The 19,254-nt window shown below is 33.7% G+C and overlaps 3 protein-coding genes across 3 annotated transcripts; 2 read left to right on the forward strand and 1 right to left on the reverse strand.

Annotated features, from left to right (window-relative positions):
• Window positions 1-735: 735 nt before the first annotated feature.
• LOC133290906 (L-ascorbate oxidase homolog) lies at window positions 736-7,924 on the forward strand. The gene is made up of 8 exons (XM_061489054.1): window positions 736-914; window positions 1,061-1,170; window positions 2,556-2,826; window positions 4,732-4,834; window positions 4,964-5,309; window positions 6,281-6,646; window positions 7,046-7,124; window positions 7,454-7,924. The coding sequence occupies exons 1-8, from the start codon at window positions 759-761 to the stop codon at window positions 7,664-7,666; spliced, it is 1,644 nt and encodes a 547-aa protein (XP_061345038.1). The 5' UTR covers window positions 736-758; the 3' UTR covers window positions 7,667-7,924.
• A 2,084-nt stretch (window positions 7,925-10,008) lies between these two features.
• Window positions 10,009-12,535, reverse strand: LOC133290912 (nuclear intron maturase 3, mitochondrial). The gene has a single exon (XM_061489062.1). It carries the CDS (start codon window positions 12,533-12,535, stop codon window positions 10,214-10,216), a length of 2,322 nt encoding a protein of 773 aa, XP_061345046.1. The 3' UTR covers window positions 10,009-10,213.
• Window positions 12,536-14,291: 1,756 nt separating this feature from the next.
• LOC133290915 (protein SAWADEE HOMEODOMAIN HOMOLOG 1-like) lies at window positions 14,292-18,796 on the forward strand. The gene is made up of 9 exons (XM_061489066.1): window positions 14,292-14,485; window positions 14,955-15,040; window positions 15,145-15,190; window positions 15,413-15,473; window positions 15,979-16,042; window positions 17,808-17,859; window positions 17,990-18,133; window positions 18,220-18,339; window positions 18,426-18,796. Exons 1-9 carry the CDS (start codon window positions 14,429-14,431, stop codon window positions 18,468-18,470), a joined length of 675 nt encoding a protein of 224 aa, XP_061345050.1. The 5' UTR covers window positions 14,292-14,428; the 3' UTR covers window positions 18,471-18,796.
• Window positions 18,797-19,254: the final 458 nt, after the last annotated feature.

Here is a 19,254-nt window from a genome sequence, read left to right on the forward strand (position 1 = left end):
GCAAGGCAATCACGATGAGATATCTATATTTCTATCTTTTGCCACAATCAAGGAAGTGATGAAAGAAAAAACGAAGTTGTGCAGTTTATAAAAGTAGCAAGCAAATGAATAATTTAGTTTTCTTTACCCACTGATTGTCACTTTTAAGTTGTAAATTGATCTAGAGTTCAAGGACAACCAAACAAAAGTAACAATCCTCTATTGTCCTATATGGGGCCATGTCATCCATCAAGGGGCGCAGATAAAAGTGGAAATTGCGTAGCAGCGTTACTGCCTCTGCATTTACCGAATTACTGTGTTTAGAAAATCCAAGAGGAGGGCCCTTTGGCCTTCTTTGCGTTTAAACAAGTCACATGTGTGCCTCATTTCTAAGCATGAAACCAAAACCTCCACCACCTAAAACCGGACCCATGTGAAAGACAAAGTTCCGCACAGTTCAAATACTAATTAAGCTAGTTCGTGGACCCCACGACCGACACCCCATTTCACTTCTACTTTTTGGAGAAGAACATTATTTTCATATGCTTCTGAATTCTCTTGAATTTTCCCTCTCTTTTATTTTAACCTCTTCACAGCCATACACATCCCTCTGTGTACCGCACCTAAATGTGTGCCATCCTTTAATCATTTCTGACACTTACCCCTTCCTTTTTAAAGTCTCCCTCTCCCTTTACCAATTACCACAACTAATAGAGTAAGCATCACTGAGTAGAGAGAGAGAGAGAGGCAAAGAGAGTTAATTATTAAGTGGAGCGAAAATGCCGCTCAAGTTAGCGGGAGTAGCCGCTGTTGGCGCCCTGCTTTTATGTGTTGCTATTTCTCTCTTTCAAATTACTGTGGCTGAAGATCCCTACAAGTTCTTCAACTGGAATGTTACTTATGGAGACATTTACCCACTTGGAGTTCGCCAAAGGGTACGTCTGAATCTCACTTGTTTTTTTGTTACGTTGATGTTGATGTTTACATTTGTTTTGTTGCTATAACATGAGTTTCAATTTCGGTCTCTGCATTACCGGATCTGTTTTTATTTATTTATTTATTTATGATTTTATTTTTACAGGGAATACTAATCAATGGACAATTCCCAGGTCCAGACATTCATTCTGTTACAAACGACAACCTCATCATCAATGTCTTCAACAGCTTGGATGAGCCCTTTCTCCTCTCCTGGTACTCTCACTTTCTTCACTTACCCTCTGTTCTAACATTTGCATTTCCGAGCCCCTTCGATCTGGCATATTTGTTGCTTTATTTTATACTGTAACAATCATTGAAATTTAAAATCAAAGCACCATAATATAAGTAGTATCCAAGCATGTGATTAGAATTTTTTTTTTCTTTCTATTTTTTAAATTAAAAAAAATATCTTTAGAATGGTGTATGTTGACCCATTGAGGAATGAGGAGTATGTCTGATGCTCCTGTCGCTTGCACATTTTCTATGACCCTTCTTCACTTTGGATGTGTGGAAACACTGAAATTTCCCACGTGCTGGGTCAAATGTGTGGACAGGGATCCAGATCTGGCTTACTGGTCTTACATATAGACACACTAAGAAAAACGTATTTATTTTCATTTATGATAAATATGAATTATTATTATTTTTCTATTTATTCTTTCTGAAAAGGACAAACACCCATGATTATGGTACAAGGACACGGCCTTAACGGAATTCAGTATTTATGTTAGAAGCGGTGAATGGTGATCAATGCCAAGTTGCCAATATGCGCCATGGACATGGAAAGCCTTTATTATCATCACAAGCCTTAAAAAGTCATAATTTGGACTAAATAACAAAGCAACCAATACCCAATATTGGATTTCTCTGTTAGAAACTAGTTAAAGGGCCAAAATAAAAATAAAAAGAGGAGAGTTTTAGGATTAATGATTAAATTTCTGTTATATAAAGTGGACATCAATAATTAATGTTAGGGAAATACAATCATCATGTTACATGGCACAAGTTACATCATGTTGTAGAGACAAAATTGGTGGATTCAATGTTTAATTTGTTTTTTATTTTTTATTTAAAAAATGGATTTCACCAACTTTGTCTCTATAATATGATGTAACTTATATCATGTAACATGACCAAATACAATCTCTTAATGTTATGGCCCATTTACCTTTTTTTCCTTGGCTGTCGTCCGCTGGAATCCAGGATCATGACTTATCACCTACTCCATCTTGGTTTTGTGATCACGAGCGATAGGTTCATGATGTAAATGACATAGATTTATTTTGGGGCAATGAGATATATAACATTATCTTATGCAGACACATAATTAGGTGAGTTTCATAGTTAAAAGAAAAAAGAAAAAAAAAATGCGGACACGGATTTCAATGTGTGTATAATATGAGATAAGATTTCTCACGTAACCTGAAAAAAATATTTCCCTTTATTTTGATAATGACCTTTAATTTATTATTATTATTATTATAATCATCGACCGTCGGATAGAATGAGAAAAATTATATAAAAGATTTAGGCGACATAATTAAAGTTTATGCGAGTTTAAATAAAGTATGTTGAGGCTTGGGGATTTAATGATATAGGAACGGGATCCAGCAGAGAAGGAACTCGTTCGAAGATGGAGTTTTTGGAACAACATGCCCCATCCCACCGGGGAGGAACTTCACTTACATGCTTCAAGTGAAGGATCAGATTGGAAGCTTTTACTACTTCCCATCACTTGCATTCCACAAAGCCGCTGGCGGTTTTGGAGGCATTAGGATTCTCAGCAGGCCGAGAATTCCAGTTCCTTTCCCTGATCCAGCTGGTGATTACACTGTTCTCATTGGAGATTGGTACAAGTCCAACCACACGGTAACTATTCTTTTAATTTCCTCGTTACACTAGTGCTCCCTTTTACTTTGTTAGTAGGTTTTGTTTATCAATTTCTTTTAATTTATCCAATTATTATTAAATTAACTGAATTATTATTATTAACTTTAAATAAAAAAAACAAACGTCTGATTTTTACGTGTGAGGTTTCGTGTTTGGGAATTAACTCAAATTCAATCAAGTCGGTCCTGGCCCACAGATATTACTATTTTTGGAGACAAAGCCCACAGATATTACTAAGTAAGAAGCAAGGAATGATCCCGGTCTATATACAAAACCAAAATCACCCTGTGCACTTTTTTTTTTTTTTTGAGGTGTCACATCACAGTCCCCTTCTCACCTCCTTTTTTTTTTTTTTTTTTTAGTGAATGGCACGTTTAATATTGAAAAAAGTCACGTCATCGTGATCACAAGGAACGAGTGGCGTGCGTAGTTTCACTAGCTTGGAATTATACAGTTGGAACAGTACATATGTAGTATGATCACATAGAGAGGAATAAAACAACGCTAATAACTTTTCTCCCAACCATAATTTTAATTTTTTTAATAAAAAACAAAACCAGTATGTTATTGTTTGGCAGTAACGTCCTAGGCGTACCATGACAAATTACAAATGGGTTTTATTAATTTTATGCCGCTGAAAAATAAAATTTTCTCCCACTGACTCGTCGTAATTCGCGTTTTTACTTTTCTTTTTTTAACATATATGGCCGCACATTTGTTTTGTTTCGGTACAGAAGAAATTTTTTTGCAGCAAGACTAATAAAACTCGTTACAGATTCGTAATTGCATGTATTGATTTGTGTGCCAAGAGATAACATTCTTCTATCGGTGACCACGTATTCAATTACATCCCCCGCAATTTGGCGTGTGGTGATCTGACTCTTTCAACGGTTTCCACGTTCTATGCATATTATAATAAAGAAATTTATCAAATTTCAATATAATCTGTGCAAATGATTTAATAATACCAAAAAAAATGTTATCAACGTTTAATACAAAACATTACCGTTTTTAGAAGCTGTTTGGAAAATGTGTAATTGATATATTAATACGCTTTGTTTTAATGATGTATCATAGAAAGAAAGTACTTACCATACTCAAACTTTTTATTTATGGGTTTATTTTTTCTAAAGTAATTTTAGATAATTTTATCTAATGTTCATCAAAATGACGTTTTGAGACGGAAATCATGGTGTTTTTGTAATTTTAATTTATTTCAAGGTTATAATAGTCTTTATCATTTTAATTTTTCAACCTCAAAACGATGTCGTTTCGATGAACATTAGACAAAATTGTCTAAAGTAACATCAGAAACTTTTTCCCCTTTATTTATATATGATTAATTCTAACATCTTAATAGTATACATAGTTTTACACTGTTAATGATTCCTATGATGCCATCATACCTTAAATCTGAAATTGTGAGTTTTTTTTTATTACACGTTGTTGTAGCATTCAATAAATATCGCTAAAATATTTATTCAATTATTTACTTTAGTATGTGTTTATATATTTATTCAATACTTAAAATGATACAGTCCTAAATTTCCAGTAATAAATTTTCTCTGTTTATCAAATAAATTTAATTAAAACCATTGAAGAAAATATTCTATGCGATGACTCTCATGTGAAAAAAATATGATATGGTTATGTGAAAAATCATAATATATGAATTAAAAATTATAATTTTATAATTATTTATTTTAATATTTTCTTTTCTCTTTTCTTTATTATATGTTATGATTTTTCACATTACCATATAACATCCATCCATATCCACGATGACTTTGTGATTGATGTTTAAATTGTTTAATTATCCAGTTCGTTATATTATATATGACGAATTTGTTTCCTCAAAGTAAAAGATGTGGGGATTATTTGCAGACTTTGAAAGCCCATCTTGATAGAGGCAAGAAGCTGCCTATCCCTGATGGAGTCCTCATCAATGGTCGCGGTCCTAATGGAGTATCTTTCAACGTAGAACAAGGTATGCATGCACCCCATCTAATCATTGTTTATCTATTAAAGGAAAAGAGAAACTTGCAAACATAAAAACGAAGAATAATTTTGACAGAAATAGTCTTTTCTTCAATCTTACCTAAAATTTCTACAACAGGAAAGACTTACAGGCTAAGAATATCAAATGTGGGATTGCAACATTCCCTTAACTTTCGCATCCAGAATCACAAATTGAAGCTGGTAGAAGTGGAAGGAACACACACCCTTCAAACGACCTACTCTTCTATTGACGTTCATGTGGGACAATCTTATTCGGTGCTGTTAACTGCCGATCAACCTTCTCAAGACTATTACATTGTGGTTTCTACTCGATTCTCCTATAAGGTCCTCACCACCACTGGAGTACTTCGCTATAGCAATTCTGCAGGCCCAGTATCAGGCCCACCCCCTGGTGGACCTACAATCCAAATTGATTGGTCTTTGAACCAGGCCCGCTCAATCAGGTATTTTTTTGCTAGCTGCTTTGTACTCTACGGTCACCTAAGACAAAAATAATAATAATTAATTAAAAAAGAAGAAACACTTATATAAACTCAAGTTTCTTTTTGAGTAAAATCCTACAAAAACTCTTTATTTGATATATTTTTCAGAAAAATGTTTTTATAATGACTGCAGATAAGTTATCTGCTTTCATTCTGAAAATGACGTCGTTTTAAGTTTGAAAAATTAAAAAATTATAATAATAAAAATGATTATAACCCTAAATGACTTTTCATTTTAAAACCACGTTGTTTTAGGCTCAACGTAAATAACTTATTTGCATTTACTGCAGAAAAAATGAACTCTATATTTTTTCTATTGGTAAATACAAAAATTATTTTAACAATATCAGCTAAAAATTAGTTTAACAATAATCTACTTAATATTAAATAGTATTTTTTATTATTGTTCTAAGAATGATACAAAATTGTTAAATTAAAAATATTTTTGACAAAAACATTCTTTATTTAACTTCTCTTGTAGTTTTTAAAAAAAACTATAAATGAAAAATATAGTTTACAAAATAATAAATTTTAAATTTAAAAACATAATGTTTAAGTTGCTTGTATAATTATTGAGTAAATATCTTTTTTGGTTCTCATCAAATTTCATGATGTTCGTTTTAGTCCCTAGCAAATAAAAAGACTATTTGTGGTGTTTACCAAAAAAAAGAAGAAGACTATTTGTGATTCCTAAGAAATTCAAAATGAACCCATTTAGTTCAAATTGTGGTGCCTCACAAATTAAAAAAAAACCCACATTGGTCCCTCAAAAGAACTAAAATGGATCTATTTTAAATTTTTTAGAGACCACGAATAGTCTTTTTATTTGCTAGGGACTAAAGCAGATATCGTACAATTTGAAAGATGTATTTACTCATAATTATTTTATAGAGTGTATGAAATAATAACCAAGTTATGACAAATAATTTCAGGACTAACCTTACAGCAAGTGGACCGAGGCCGAACCCGCAAGGGTCCTACCATTACGGTCTGATAAACACGACCAAGACCATCATTCTGGCTAGTTCAGGTGGTCAAGTAAATGGCAAGCAAAGATACGCAATTAACAGCGTGTCTTATGTTGCCCCAGACACACCTCTTAAGCTCGCCGACTACTTCAAAATCTCGGGTGTTTTCCGCGCAGGAAGCATATCTGACAGACCCACTGGCGGTGGCATTTACCTTGACACCTCTGTATTGCAAGCTGACTACAGATCTTTCGTCGAGATTGTCTTCCAAAACAACGAGAACATTGTTCAGAGTTATCATCTTGATGGCTACTCTTTCTTCGTGGTTGGGTGAGTGAGCACATATATCTTAAATTAAATCACATGTTTGATTGATTGATCAATCATCATATATAATTTCTGAAGAAAATACTTCTTGTTAATGTGAAACGACTTATAAATAAAAGAGGGAGGATATTTTGACTACCAAAAGTTTTCACTACTACCTTACTACTTATCTAATTACCATTGGATTAATATTTTCTCTCTCTTCAAATTTTTTTTAACATTCTTTCTCTTTGATCCAATGGTGATTTGATAGGTAGTAAGTTGGTAGTAGACACTTTTGAAAGTCAAAATATCCCCCTCTAAAAAAAGGACCAAATAACATTCCTCCGAGTTTGTGTTTGGCTTTCTGAAATTGGTCAATATATTATTTGTTGGCCTAAAATATTTCAATTGTATATGTAGTATGGATGGAGGGCAGTGGACAACTTCAAGCAGGAACCGGTACAATCTCCGAGATGCGGTTGCACGTTGCACCACTCAGGTGAGAGTTAGCTATTGTCGTTGTCCGTGTTGTTTCGTGGCCTAAACATGTAGTAGTCACTAGTCAGTTATGTCCTTTATTGCTCCCGGCAATATTGTTAAAATCTAAATCTTAAGTAAAATCGGAAGAAGATTAAAAAATCATAAAACATAAAATTATAATATAAAAAAATAGTAAAAACGTAAAAGCTTTTAGAATATTAGTAAAATCGTTTTGATGAAAAAAAATCATAAAAACGTAAAATCGTAGTGATAAATCGAGATTTTAACAATAATGCTCGCGGGTTTAGATTAGAACAAAAGCAATATTTGATTCTTGATTTTATTCAGGTATATCCCTACTCATGGACTGCTATATATGTTGCCCTTGACAATGTGGGAATGTGGAACTTGAGGACTGAGTTTTGGGCACATCAATACCTTGGCCAACAGTTTTATTTGCGCGTTTATACTGCATCAACCTCAATCAGAGACGAGTTTCCTATTCCAAAGAATGCATTTCTGTGTGGTAAGGCAAGTGGGAGACACACGCGACCACTTTGAGCTAGCAAGGGTTTAAAGGGATCCATACTAGAGAAGGCATTCTAGCTTTAGAATATGAAAAAGTAGTTAACTTATCTGCTTATCTGCTTCTGATTTTATTTTTGAGTGCTTTCATTTATATATGCTATGCTCCGGTGGAATGATGAACACGTATGATTTTATCTCTATATGACCCCAGCTCGAGGTCACATTCTTTCCCAGAGAAAAAAAGAAAAAAAGAAAAAAATGAAACAGCATATTATTATATCCCCTTTGTATTATCTCGAATTTCACTAGTATTATTATAAAGTAAGATTATGAGGGTTGCGAACGTTGGCTTTTGGCACTTGCCTGAGAAGGGTCTCTGATTCATTTGTTGTAGAAATGCAGAACTTTAATGTCAATATTGTTATGTCCGTTTTCCTTTTCCTTTTCCTTCTGCAATGTTTGACAGCAGAGAGGACGCAGGATGCTGCTGAGATATTTATGATTTGGAAGTTAAGCATTATCTTTACAAGAGAGTGAACCAAATCTCCATTATTAACCACAAGCAGCATTGTCGCAGGAAAGATTATTCGGTTATTTATAGGAAAAATAGTTTTTATACGTTTAGATATGTATCTTCTGATTTATTCTAAGCGAAAAAACATAAAAGCCTGCTTATTTTCAACTTTAAAAAGGTTAGTTTAAAGGGCATCCTAGTTTAAAATACTATTAACCTTTCCACTTTATTTCTTTCACATAAAAAATAGTTGCTAAAACAAAATCTTAAACATTGTAAGTAAAAGAAAGCTCACTTAATTATGAAGAATGTTAGAATGTTTATTTGTATAAACTTTAAGAATTTTTTTTTTTATGCGATCTATTTTTTGAAACTATTTTAAACTATTTCATGTTTGAATGTAATATTTGAAATGATTTTTTTAATCTCTGAACAGATTTTTTGAATTGTAAAAATTAAATACATTCTTTTTACAAGCTAAAAAATCTATCTTTAAAAGTCTAGCTTGAGGTAACACTTCCCATGTGCGTTATAGGAATGTTCAAAATCTAGCTTGACTTTAAATTGGTTATACCTAATTTAATACAAATATTCATTATTAGAAAAAAAATTCTTTTAAAATGAGCTTGCTTAAATATACTTTAAATTAAATTGTCAATATTCCCTTAGTCACTTATAAAAAAAACTTCACTTTTGAGTTGCTTTATATATTAAATTAAAATATATTTTTCCAGAATGACTTAAATTAATATTTTTACATAACATGGTAATTATATATTTGTATATTGGTAATTATATATTTGTATATTGGAAATGGTACGGGGAAACCCAAAATCCTTTGCAAAAGATTGTCCATCAATGGGCCAAGCAATAAACCATAATAAGTGGACTATCTCAACCCAAAATCTTAAGACTATAGGTTTATAGGTCTTTTGCATTTATATGGTCATCACTTGATCTTTGTCTATCCGATGTGGTACTTCTTTATAACTCATACTTGAATACTTCCAACATCTCCCCCTCAAGTGTGAGATCCAACATCATGCTCCCCTTTAAGGACAATTTCTGCAAAAGTCTTTTTTTAACTATTGGAGTCACACTAGTCTTTTGGAGAGGCCTTAAAACATTGTATTGAATTAATTTATTTCGGAATCTAGGCAATAGGAGGATAGACCAATTAATCAATGAGCCTCCACCAACCAAATGTGCACCATACCAGGGCATTCTTTGATATCAGGAAAATAATTACAAAAACCTTGTAAATGATCTAACTAAAGAAATAATGCAATGAAAAACACAAAGTAAAAAGAGAAACCCTATCAATCTCCCTCCCCTCCATATAGAAGAATACATTGGAGATAAATGTGGATACTTCTGCTGATTGGAATTAGACAAATGCGGAGTATTGTATCAGATGAAGATTTTGGGAGCAATAATTTTCAAAGTCATAGGCGATAAGGAACGAGGGGAGAAAGGAAGAGAACCCTGGCAATCAACAACTCATTGTTCGTGAACTTCCACACAAACTTACAAAGAAGATAAGAGTGAAAAATCTAAAGTTCAAGTATACATATGTGCGTGTCCGGGGGGAAGAGGGGGGAATTTCTTCATACATTATCCAAGGCAGAGAAATAGTCAGAATGCACCCTACTTTTCCTTTTTTTTTGGGGGGGGGGGGGGGAGGGAAGCAATCCACTTAAAGATTGAAACAAGGCCAAATTCAACAAAGGAACATAAAGATATGGAAACAAACTACAGCACTAGCTCAAATAGCAAAAAGAGGTCGCCAATTAATTAGCTAGTGATGATTGACAAAAGTCAAATTAGTTGCACATTCTATAACAAAGAAACGAATCTCAGGATTGTCTAGGATTGAGTAATGAGAAAAAGAAGTTAAAATTCAGTACAGTATATAGAACTCACTTTGCAAATACGCAAGCACAAAATTGCATACAATCGACTCTCATCTTTTCCGTCGCAAAGTCAGGAAGCCTTGTGCATTAGGCTTTCTTATATAGAACTCATTTCATCGATTCCAATAAAAAAAAAAGAGTTAGCACCGACAGTCAGTCCACTTCCATACAAGAGGAACAGTCAATGTCTTGAAGAGTGATTCTACCCAAGTACAAATCATTTACATGATCAGTACAGAGTGGGAGGCACTTACGGTTCAGGCTTTCATGAATTCCAACCATCCCTTGCACCCATTTTCCTTTCTCCAGTGGGTTCACATTCAAACAATTTTGCAGCAGACGGATCCGATAAAAGACACTGGTTGTCTTGTCACAGAAATGGGCAATACAGTGTGATGGAGGCTCATCAGATGCCAACCTTACTATAGCCAAAGATAAAACCCCATCTACAGGCTTTGGATCTGAGAGATTTCTATCTCCCATCATCTTGACCTCTCTTTCTGTGGGAAAATGCACTTCATCATTTCCATCCATATCATAGACTTTCAAATCTTTGCTGAAATGCTTTATGGCTTCACGCTTAGTGGATTCATGCTTCTCTGCTAATGTCAAGATACAAGAGAACCTCAAATGATAAGTTACAATAGTTTTTACCATCTTGAAATTGTGGCAACAGCAGAAGAAATCAAGCCACCTTCTTGCTATGCCAGCATACCACTTGATAATATCGGTATCCTCAAGAGCAACAAGGAATTCGATTGGCCTTGGACGACCCATGTGATTTGTAAAACCAACCAACTTCACAGCCTTTCTTATGAGTATTATTGGTGCATCAACTTTCATACAGAGCCTTGTCAAATCCTCAACTGTTCCTTTCGCATATTTTTGTTCTTCCTCTTCCTTTGCTCTTCTTTCTTCTTCCTCAATTGCTTTCCTAGCCTTTATAGGATTCAAATGTTTATCTACCTGCTCTTGGAACTTATCATAAGCATCAACAAGCTCAGGTGGTAATTGATTTCTAATGTGTCTCAAGGAAAGAAAATCACCAGCAGATAGACTTCGATGCCATTCTTGGCACTCATCTATGTTGCTCAAGAATTCTTGCACTACTTCATTTGCCCAAGAGTTGAAAATTTCCCTCGCTTCGTCTTCAATACTAAAGTCAAATTTAAACCCATCACTTTGCTTGGTCTTCTTATATACATGATCAAATATCTTCAACCCCAATTTCCTCCTGTTCCTTTCTCTAGCATTTTTCAATTCTAGAGATCTAACTTCCTTCTGTCTAAGGTACTTCTTCCGTGCCCTGATTGCTTTCTCTGACATAAGCGGGCGCAGAACCGTAGGCTGAACAGCCTGTAATTCCATCCCAAGAAACTCAATCTTCTCTGATACCGCACTGTGAATAGCTGTGTTCACTTTATCAACATGTAACCCCAAACCAAGTTCCAAACTTCTCACAACTCCGGTCATTAACTCCATCGTCAACATCTTCGTCCCTGAAGTTGCAATAAGTATCTCATCCAAGTACCTCACTGCATATACTTTCACTGGCTTGTAAAACATGTCAGATCCCGAACCTGAACCAATCAGCTTGGGACTCAATTCACGATTTTCTTGATTTTCCCGAAGCCGTTTCTCTTGAATCTCTTTATCAAACCCATCAAAGTATATGTTCAAGAAAATTGAACACAACCCACATTCCTGAGGAAGCCCCCTTCCCAAACAATTCCCACCCAATTCAATTACCAAAGCCTTATATTCAAACAACCTCTTAATCAAATCAATCAAAACACCATCTTTTACTTTATGTTCAATGAAAAAACACAACTTTTCGACATGGGCATGTTCAAACTTTTGAGACTTGAACCTCACAGTAAACCACCAACTAGGATTTTCAACAGAGTTTTTCAGGTACCTTATAGCAGTGTGCCTTCCCATTCCAACACGCCCACCATAGCAAAACGTCACGAACCGTTCATCGTACACCACTTCTAACACCATCCTAATAGCCTCAACCAAAACCTTCAGCTTCAAATTGGGCAAAACCAAAGGCGACCCATTTTTGCTCGAGGGCTTTACTGTCACGCAGCAAGCTCCCACGTTGAACCTGTTCTCGCGGAGCTCTCGACCCATGGCTTCGATGCTGAACCGCTCAGAGACCAGGGAGTGTGAACCGGGGCGAAAGGGAGCGTTTTGGGTTCGTGGGGCAGCAACGTTTTCGCAGGCGGTGAAGAGGACGATGGGTGAGGCGACGACGTTTCTGACCAGGTTGGTGAACTTGCCATGGGTGTAGTGGTTGAGAACGAGGGTCTTGAGCTGGGTTTTGGTGAGGGGTTCTATGGGTTGTGATTCGTCTGGGGGTGGAAGTTGCAGTGCTACTGTTGAGTGAAGTTTCAGAGAATAAGAGTGAGATATTTTGAATCTCTGTGAATTCGAGGTGATGATCCGTCTGATGCGCAATAATACCAGCATGGAAGGCAAGGAAAGCGAAATTTTCTTTTGACTATTGAGACTTGAGAGTGAGTTCGTTTGGGGAACTAAACAAATAACTGTGTTCAATAGTTCATAGAGCCACAGCACCAATCTATATAATTTATATTTTTGATTCGTATACTTATAAATATTTAATTCACATAAATAAATAAAAAATATTTAAATTATTTTATTGTTCTAAAAAATTAAAAGAATGAGAAAAAAAAATAAGAGAAATAATTTTTAATCAAGTAAAGAGTAATTTAAGTCACTAACAACAGTAGTTTTTTTATGGGTTTGCTTTTTTTTTTACCGTTAGTCAATGTAGATAATTTATCTACATTGAGATCAAGATATTTTTGTAATTATAATTTATTTAAGGGTTATAATAATCTTTTTATTATAATTTTTTAATTTTTCAACACAAAACGCCGTCGTTTTGAGAGCAAATGTAGATAAGTTATCTACGTTCACTTTAGAAACATTAAAGCTTTTTTTATGGATTATAAGCATAGGCTTTAATGTTTCTAAAGTGAATGTAGATAAATTATCTACATTCGCTCCCAAAATGACATCGTTTTGGATTGAAAAATTAAAAAATTATAATGAATAAGATTATTATAACCCTGAAATAAATTATAATTACAAAAATACCTTAATTTTCGTCTCAAAATGACGTCGTTTTGAACTAAATAAGTTATCTACATTGACTGCAGAAAAAACGAACCCAAAAACATAAAGCAAAATATGTAAGAAAATATAACCAAATCCAGAGAGTTAAAAGGGACAATCTACCAAATGGTGGTAGCTCAGTTGGTACATAGAAGCTAAGCAGGTGGGATTAGATCATGTGTTTAAATCATTGTTGTAAAAATCTCGATTTATTATTACAATTTTACGTTTTTACGATTTTTTTTCATCAAAACGATTTTACTAATATTCCAAACGCTTTAACGCTTTAATAATTTTTTACGATTATTTTACATTATGATTTTACATTTTACGATTTTTTAATCCCCTTCCGATTTTATTTAAGATCTCGATTTTAATAATATTGGTTCAAATCTCTCCAGTGCCATCTTTGGGAAGGATTTATAGCAATACTGAATCTGTCCCAAATCAAATTAGTTGCAAAGCAATGAATCGATTAGAATATTAAAAAAAAAAAGGACAATCTCCTTGATTAAGTAGTATACATACTGCATCGCTTATTTGAGCATGAGCAAAAGAGGATATTTGAAAACTTCTAAAAATTAGATATGTATTCGGTAGAGCAAGATTTGAAATATAAATTATAGAGTGTTTGATAAATAATCTAAGCTTTTTTAAAACTGGTTCCTGTGCAATTTTTTTGAAATAAATCAAGTTCATAAAAAGCTATTTAAAAGTTAGTTTTTTTTCTAGTGCAACTTTTTTGTTATAGTCTATATCTTTCTTTTAATTTTCTTGTTTTTCGGAAAAAATCATGTCACTCATCTTAATAGTCAATAAGCATATTAAATAAGTCATTAAACTTAATCTAGTGGAAAGAATTTGGGTAGGTTATATTAGATTATGGGTTTAATTTCATCTTGTATTAAAAAGAAAAAAAGCATATTAAATTTTTCTAGTTTAAATAAAAATAATTGTTTACCAAAAAAAAAAACTAATTTAATTTACATTTTTTTTTTTACCAAATTAAGTTTAAGTCAAAATTAATAAGACACATGCTTCTCAACCTTTCAGAGAATGCTTCTTCGTTGCACTTGCACATGACACGAAGCTTTCCCATCATGTTCGTCTTTCTCTCTTCCTCCCAATTGTTAGGGTTTTAACTGTACCTGGGTTCTGTAGAGGAGAAATTCAAAAAATAAAATAAAAAATTCTTGAGCTAAACGGACGAACTTTAAGTTCATGGACCGCTTGCGTCCTCGTAACAGACCCTTGTTTTCTGGATTTACAAATTCCGAGGTATTATTATTACTGTTATCCATGGGTTTAGGTTTTGATTATTGAACCCTTTCTTTGCCGTACTCTAGGATCATCGTTATCGGCGTCTTAAGACAAGAAAAATCCTTTTATGTATTTGGAAATGCACTTGGCATCCTTGGTTGATTCCTTTGTGTTTGGACTTAGAGGCTTTTGGCTGTAATTATAAGTTTGTGAGTTCAATAACGTTATTTAGGAACTGTAATGTGTAATCGCAAGCTCCCTGGTTCAATGTTTTGTATCTTAGTGTATTTGATGCGCTACTTATATTACTTAGATACTTCCAACTTCAATTGCTCTTTGTTGGTCGTGGTTTTTTTGGGTACCAAGTTGTTTATATAAAGGTAGTGTCTGATTTTTTGTGAAGGTTATAGAATATAATGGGTGTTTGTTTTAGCATGTCCTGTTCCCAACTCATAGTGATTTGAACTAGTTGTACCGTGACAAACAGATTGGGAAGATGGAAAAATTGCTAACGGAATCTAAAGAACGATCATTTGGTCAGGAATTTTACCAAAACCTCGCTAAAAATTTCAAGTGAGTTTTTCTTTTCAATGATTGTTGGTTTCTTTTTCTAGTAACAAATGAAGACGCGTATTTTGTCATTGAGTAGTTGTGTTTGGAATGTTATGTTTCTGCAGCCGTTCCTCTGGTCGTGCTGGGAAACCTGTCATAAAATGGACAGAGGTTAATGATACGTCAAGATTACCTTTATCCCAATCTATTTTCTTAACTCATTTATTTTATTTATTTAATTTCCTGTTCACCATCCTTCACATACTGTTAATTTCTTCTTCTGATATGGGAGAGCTTATTTGTCTTGGTGGCTTGTAGTTCTATATTTTTATTTTTTATTTTGTTATTTTTCAAAGTTTTTTAATTATTCCTTTATTTTGGGGGAAATTTTAGATACACAGTTGGTTTCAGACTAGGCTCCAAGACTTACCACGAGACCTTGAATGTAAGGAAGGTGAGACTTCTTGCATGCCTTAAGGTTCTTGACATAGTTGGTACTTGCTGTCTTCAAGCATTAAAATCGTCAACATGAGATTCTTTTGTTATACTTCAGCGTCTAATATTGTTGCTTAAGTGTGTGGTAGGTGGCCTAGTTTATGTTTGATGTGTCTGGGGTCTATGTTACTTTTTTTTATTCAATATAGTTGCTTTAAAATGTCACATATAAAATGTTATAATGTGGCTTTTATGTTACGCTTCTTTATGGGATTTGGAGCATGTTTGGTAGAAGAAAATAATGATACTGCAGGTGAGGAAGTGACTTGGCAGCAATGAAGGGAATATGAAAGCAATATAACATAGCCCTCCAGGGGCTCTTTCTCACTTTCTATTTCTACTTTCCTTTTCTTTTTTGTTTGGTTAGCAGCTACACTTGTGTTTATAGATATTTTTGAGTCAAATAATCAACCATATCAAGTAAACTTATCTTGTGAGATTGTGCTGAAATGATTGCTTTGCAGGAGGAATTACCCGAGACTCATCAAACTTGGAATTTGAAGCGAGGTCATCAAAAGATGGAGCATGGTGAGTACATATGCAGTTTTGCATTCAGCTCAAATTATTTTAATAATTCATGAATGCTGGATATGAAGTATTTAAATTTTAATGTCACTGAAAGGTTTCGATAAATACCTTCCCGAAGCATTAAGAAAAGAATTCTCTTGTACCTTTTCCTAATATTATAAACCCAGATGCAGATATTAATCCAAACTAAAGATTTTTCTATCCTTAATGCCATGTTTACCTTGGAAGTCCTTACACTGTTGATAGCTTCATCATAGATCACATTATACCCTTGAGCATGCATTCAATTTTGGTAGAAAGGTTGCTTGAGGCCTGCAATTATGGATTAGACCTCAGGACATGGCTCATGTAAAATCATAGACTCCCATCCCATTGGTAACGGAACAGAAAAAGTAAATCAAATATGGATGCATCAATGTCACTTCCAGTTATCTTTTATTATGATTATCGTGCAGACACATTTTTTGTGGCATGAATTGTATTCTTAAGCAGCTAAACTTGTTTGCATCTATAGTAGGGTAAAATTGTGCTATGGGAGGGGTTTAAAGCCTTAATCCTGGACCCACCCCGAATCGGATTAATTGCGAAGCAATGAACCGATTGGAATATTTCAAAAATAAAATAAAATTGTGCTTTGGGCATTTGCTCAATTCTATGGTATTCTGAAAATGAGACTTGCATAACAGTTCCTGTAATAGAAATTCCAAAAAACTCTAGGCTCTTGTATGTTAGAATCATCTTACTTTTACTCTTTCTTTTCTCATTGTTGAGCAGGATATTTTCTCCTCTGATTTGATTGATTTTCCTCTCATTAATAAAGAGGCAAATTTTTCTGCTTCCTTGTGGGTTTATGCAGATGGATTGTTTAAATGGGTTTTCTTTGATGTACGTTCAGAGGAACTGGAGAGCACTTTTAGCCTATATTTTCATTTTTTTTCTTTTTCCATTTTTGGGTTTTATTAGCAAGATTTCTGATCCTCCTGTTATGTTTTCTTCTTAGATAAACTCTCATAATACTTTCATCTCTCTCTCTCTCTCTCTCTATATATATATATATATATATATATATCAAAGTTTACAAATTCTTACAATTACACTATGTACTATGGTAGTACATATTACTTAAGCATGTAGTATTATGTACTACTCATAGTACATAGTTGTACTACCTATAGTATATATTGTAGTTTGTAAGAGTCTGTAAATTTTGAGTTTGTAAATATGACCTATCCCATATATATATATATATATAATAGAGAGAAATGAATGGTGCTGTTGGTTCTAGTCTTTAATCACTTTAATTTTATTATCATAACAAGACTATGCTAATTGCTTTTTCATTGATTTTTGGAAAAGGATATTTAAAGAATTTTAGGCCTTCTATACGCTAATGGTTGGGCTATTAACATTTGGGGGTGACTCAATTCATTAATCATGCGATGTCACACAACTTTGATGTTTGATTGCTGCCAGTACATAATTTCTTTCCTCTATTCTTCCCTCTCCACTAAAATATTATCGGTAGTTTATTTTTGTTTTTGGTATTGAGCTTCACTTTTTCTGCTGGCTTTAAAGGTGACTGAATGATATTCAGAAGAATAACTGATTATCAAAAAATTTACTGTTCTGCTGTCATTAAATTGTGCTATTTGTAATTTGGTCTAGTTGCAGACATACAAGCACAGTATTTTTGGCAATTACCGTTTCAATCAGTTATATAATCTTCACAAATTTCATTTGTCTCAAGTCAAAGATATTGCTGCAGGTATGATGTTGAGACATTTCTAGCTCACAGATTTCTTAGCACAGGAGAAGCTGTAAGTTTTGATAATCATGATGTTCATAGCTTACTACTGCAAGGCTTGATATTGAATTGATAAATTGATTTGCCCCTACAATGGGGTTTCAATATTTTTCCATCTGATACTTTTCTGCCTTTTGTTAAAGGAAGCTCATGTCAGATTTGTTGGATTTGGAGCTGAGGAAGATGAATGGGTCAATATAAAAAATTCAGTCCGAGAACGCTCTGTTCCTTTGGAAAACACAGAGTGTTCCAACCTGAAAGTTGGAGACCCCGTCCTGTGTTTCCAGGTGATTTTGGCTGAAGTTTGCGCAAGAAAGTGTTGTTACAGGACATCATTATATATTTAACTTTGACAATTTCAATTGGATTTTAGGAGAGGAGAGATCAAGCAATTTACTATGATGCTCACATTATAGAGATCCAAAGGAGAATGCATGATATCAGAGGCTGCAGGTGTCTCATATTAATTCGGTATGATCATGATAACAGTGAGGTGCGTGTTATTTCTGCATTTGGGGCTGTGTTAACCATTTCATGTGGTAATTTATAACTTTTCAGTGTTATATTTTCCATTTACAGGAAAGTGTTCGCTTGAGGAGACTATGCCGGAGACCAAGATCTTAGTTGTATTAGGCATCAATTCATTTCGACATGCAAATTTAATAACGGAAACATGTGTTCCTCTTTTGATTTTTTGTTGGTAGTGAAGAAGCTGTAGAAGTTGAAAGGTGAAACTTTTTTACAAAAAAAAAAAAAAAGGTTGAAACTTATGGAAAATATTATAGTCGTAACTTGTGCTCCAAGGAGGAGAGAAGATAGAATGTAAAGTTTGAAAACATGGTTAGCAACCCCAGTTAAGACGCCTGGGATGTAGTATTGTTTAATTGGCATATTTTTATGCTCGTTGAGTATATGGTTTTTGGGAGATTTGCTGAACCGGTATGCAGTTTGACATGATTTGGAAATTTTGACAGATAACACACCCTTAGTTGCTTATATATTTAAAAAAAAAAACACTTGAGAAGTGCTTTATTATTTACTTTATAAAATTAAAATATATTTTCTTATGAATGACTTAAATCTAACTCCAAAAAACAATTCATTATGTTATGTTAAAAGACGTTAAAACTTTGAGCATCTTGAATATATTGTAAAAGATAGATTCCTAAATCTTAAAAATTAAAATTATATGAAATACCAATCTAATTTTTTTTAAAATCAAACCTCCATTGAAGACTTGTTCTACATTAAGAAAAATTCGTGACAATTGTATGTTCTGTTTACTCCACATTTCAGAATCTAAACAAATGTACAGAACTAATTACTTGGTAAGTGGTAATCCCTTTTTCCTCATAGGCCTATCATCCCTTCCGGAGTTCTTGACAAATATAATACCTCTATTTCTTGA

Source organism: Gastrolobium bilobum, unplaced genomic scaffold (assembly GCF_033153095.1).
Source record: "Gastrolobium bilobum isolate Gb01-03AN ecotype WA unplaced genomic scaffold, APGP_CSIRO_Gbil_v1 utg14855, whole genome shotgun sequence".
Taxonomy (NCBI): Eukaryota; Viridiplantae; Streptophyta; class Magnoliopsida; order Fabales; family Fabaceae; genus Gastrolobium; species Gastrolobium bilobum.

Bases quoted from the DNA above. Each gene is read 5' to 3' on its own strand.
- LOC133290906 (XM_061489054.1), top strand. From the start codon at position 759: ATGCCGCTCAAGTTAGCGGGAGTAGCCGCTGTTGGCGCCCTGCTTTTA. The intron at 2,827-4,731 runs GTAACTATTCTT...GATTATTTGCAG, and splicing joins GGTACAAGTCCAACCACACG to ACTTTGAAAGCCCATCTTGA. The intron at 4,835-4,963 runs GTATGCATGCAC...TTTCTACAACAG, and splicing joins ATCTTTCAACGTAGAACAAG to GAAAGACTTACAGGCTAAGA.
- LOC133290915 (XM_061489066.1), top strand. From the start codon at position 14,429: ATGGACCGCTTGCGTCCTCGTAACAGACCCTTGTTTTCTGGATTTACA. The intron at 15,191-15,412 runs GTTAATGATACG...GGGAAATTTTAG, and splicing joins CTGTCATAAAATGGACAGAG to ATACACAGTTGGTTTCAGAC. The intron at 16,043-17,807 runs GTGAGTACATAT...ATATTGCTGCAG, and splicing joins TCATCAAAAGATGGAGCATG to GTATGATGTTGAGACATTTC.
- LOC133290912 (XM_061489062.1), bottom strand. From the start codon at position 12,535: ATGCTGGTATTATTGCGCATCAGACGGATCATCACCTCGAATTCACAG.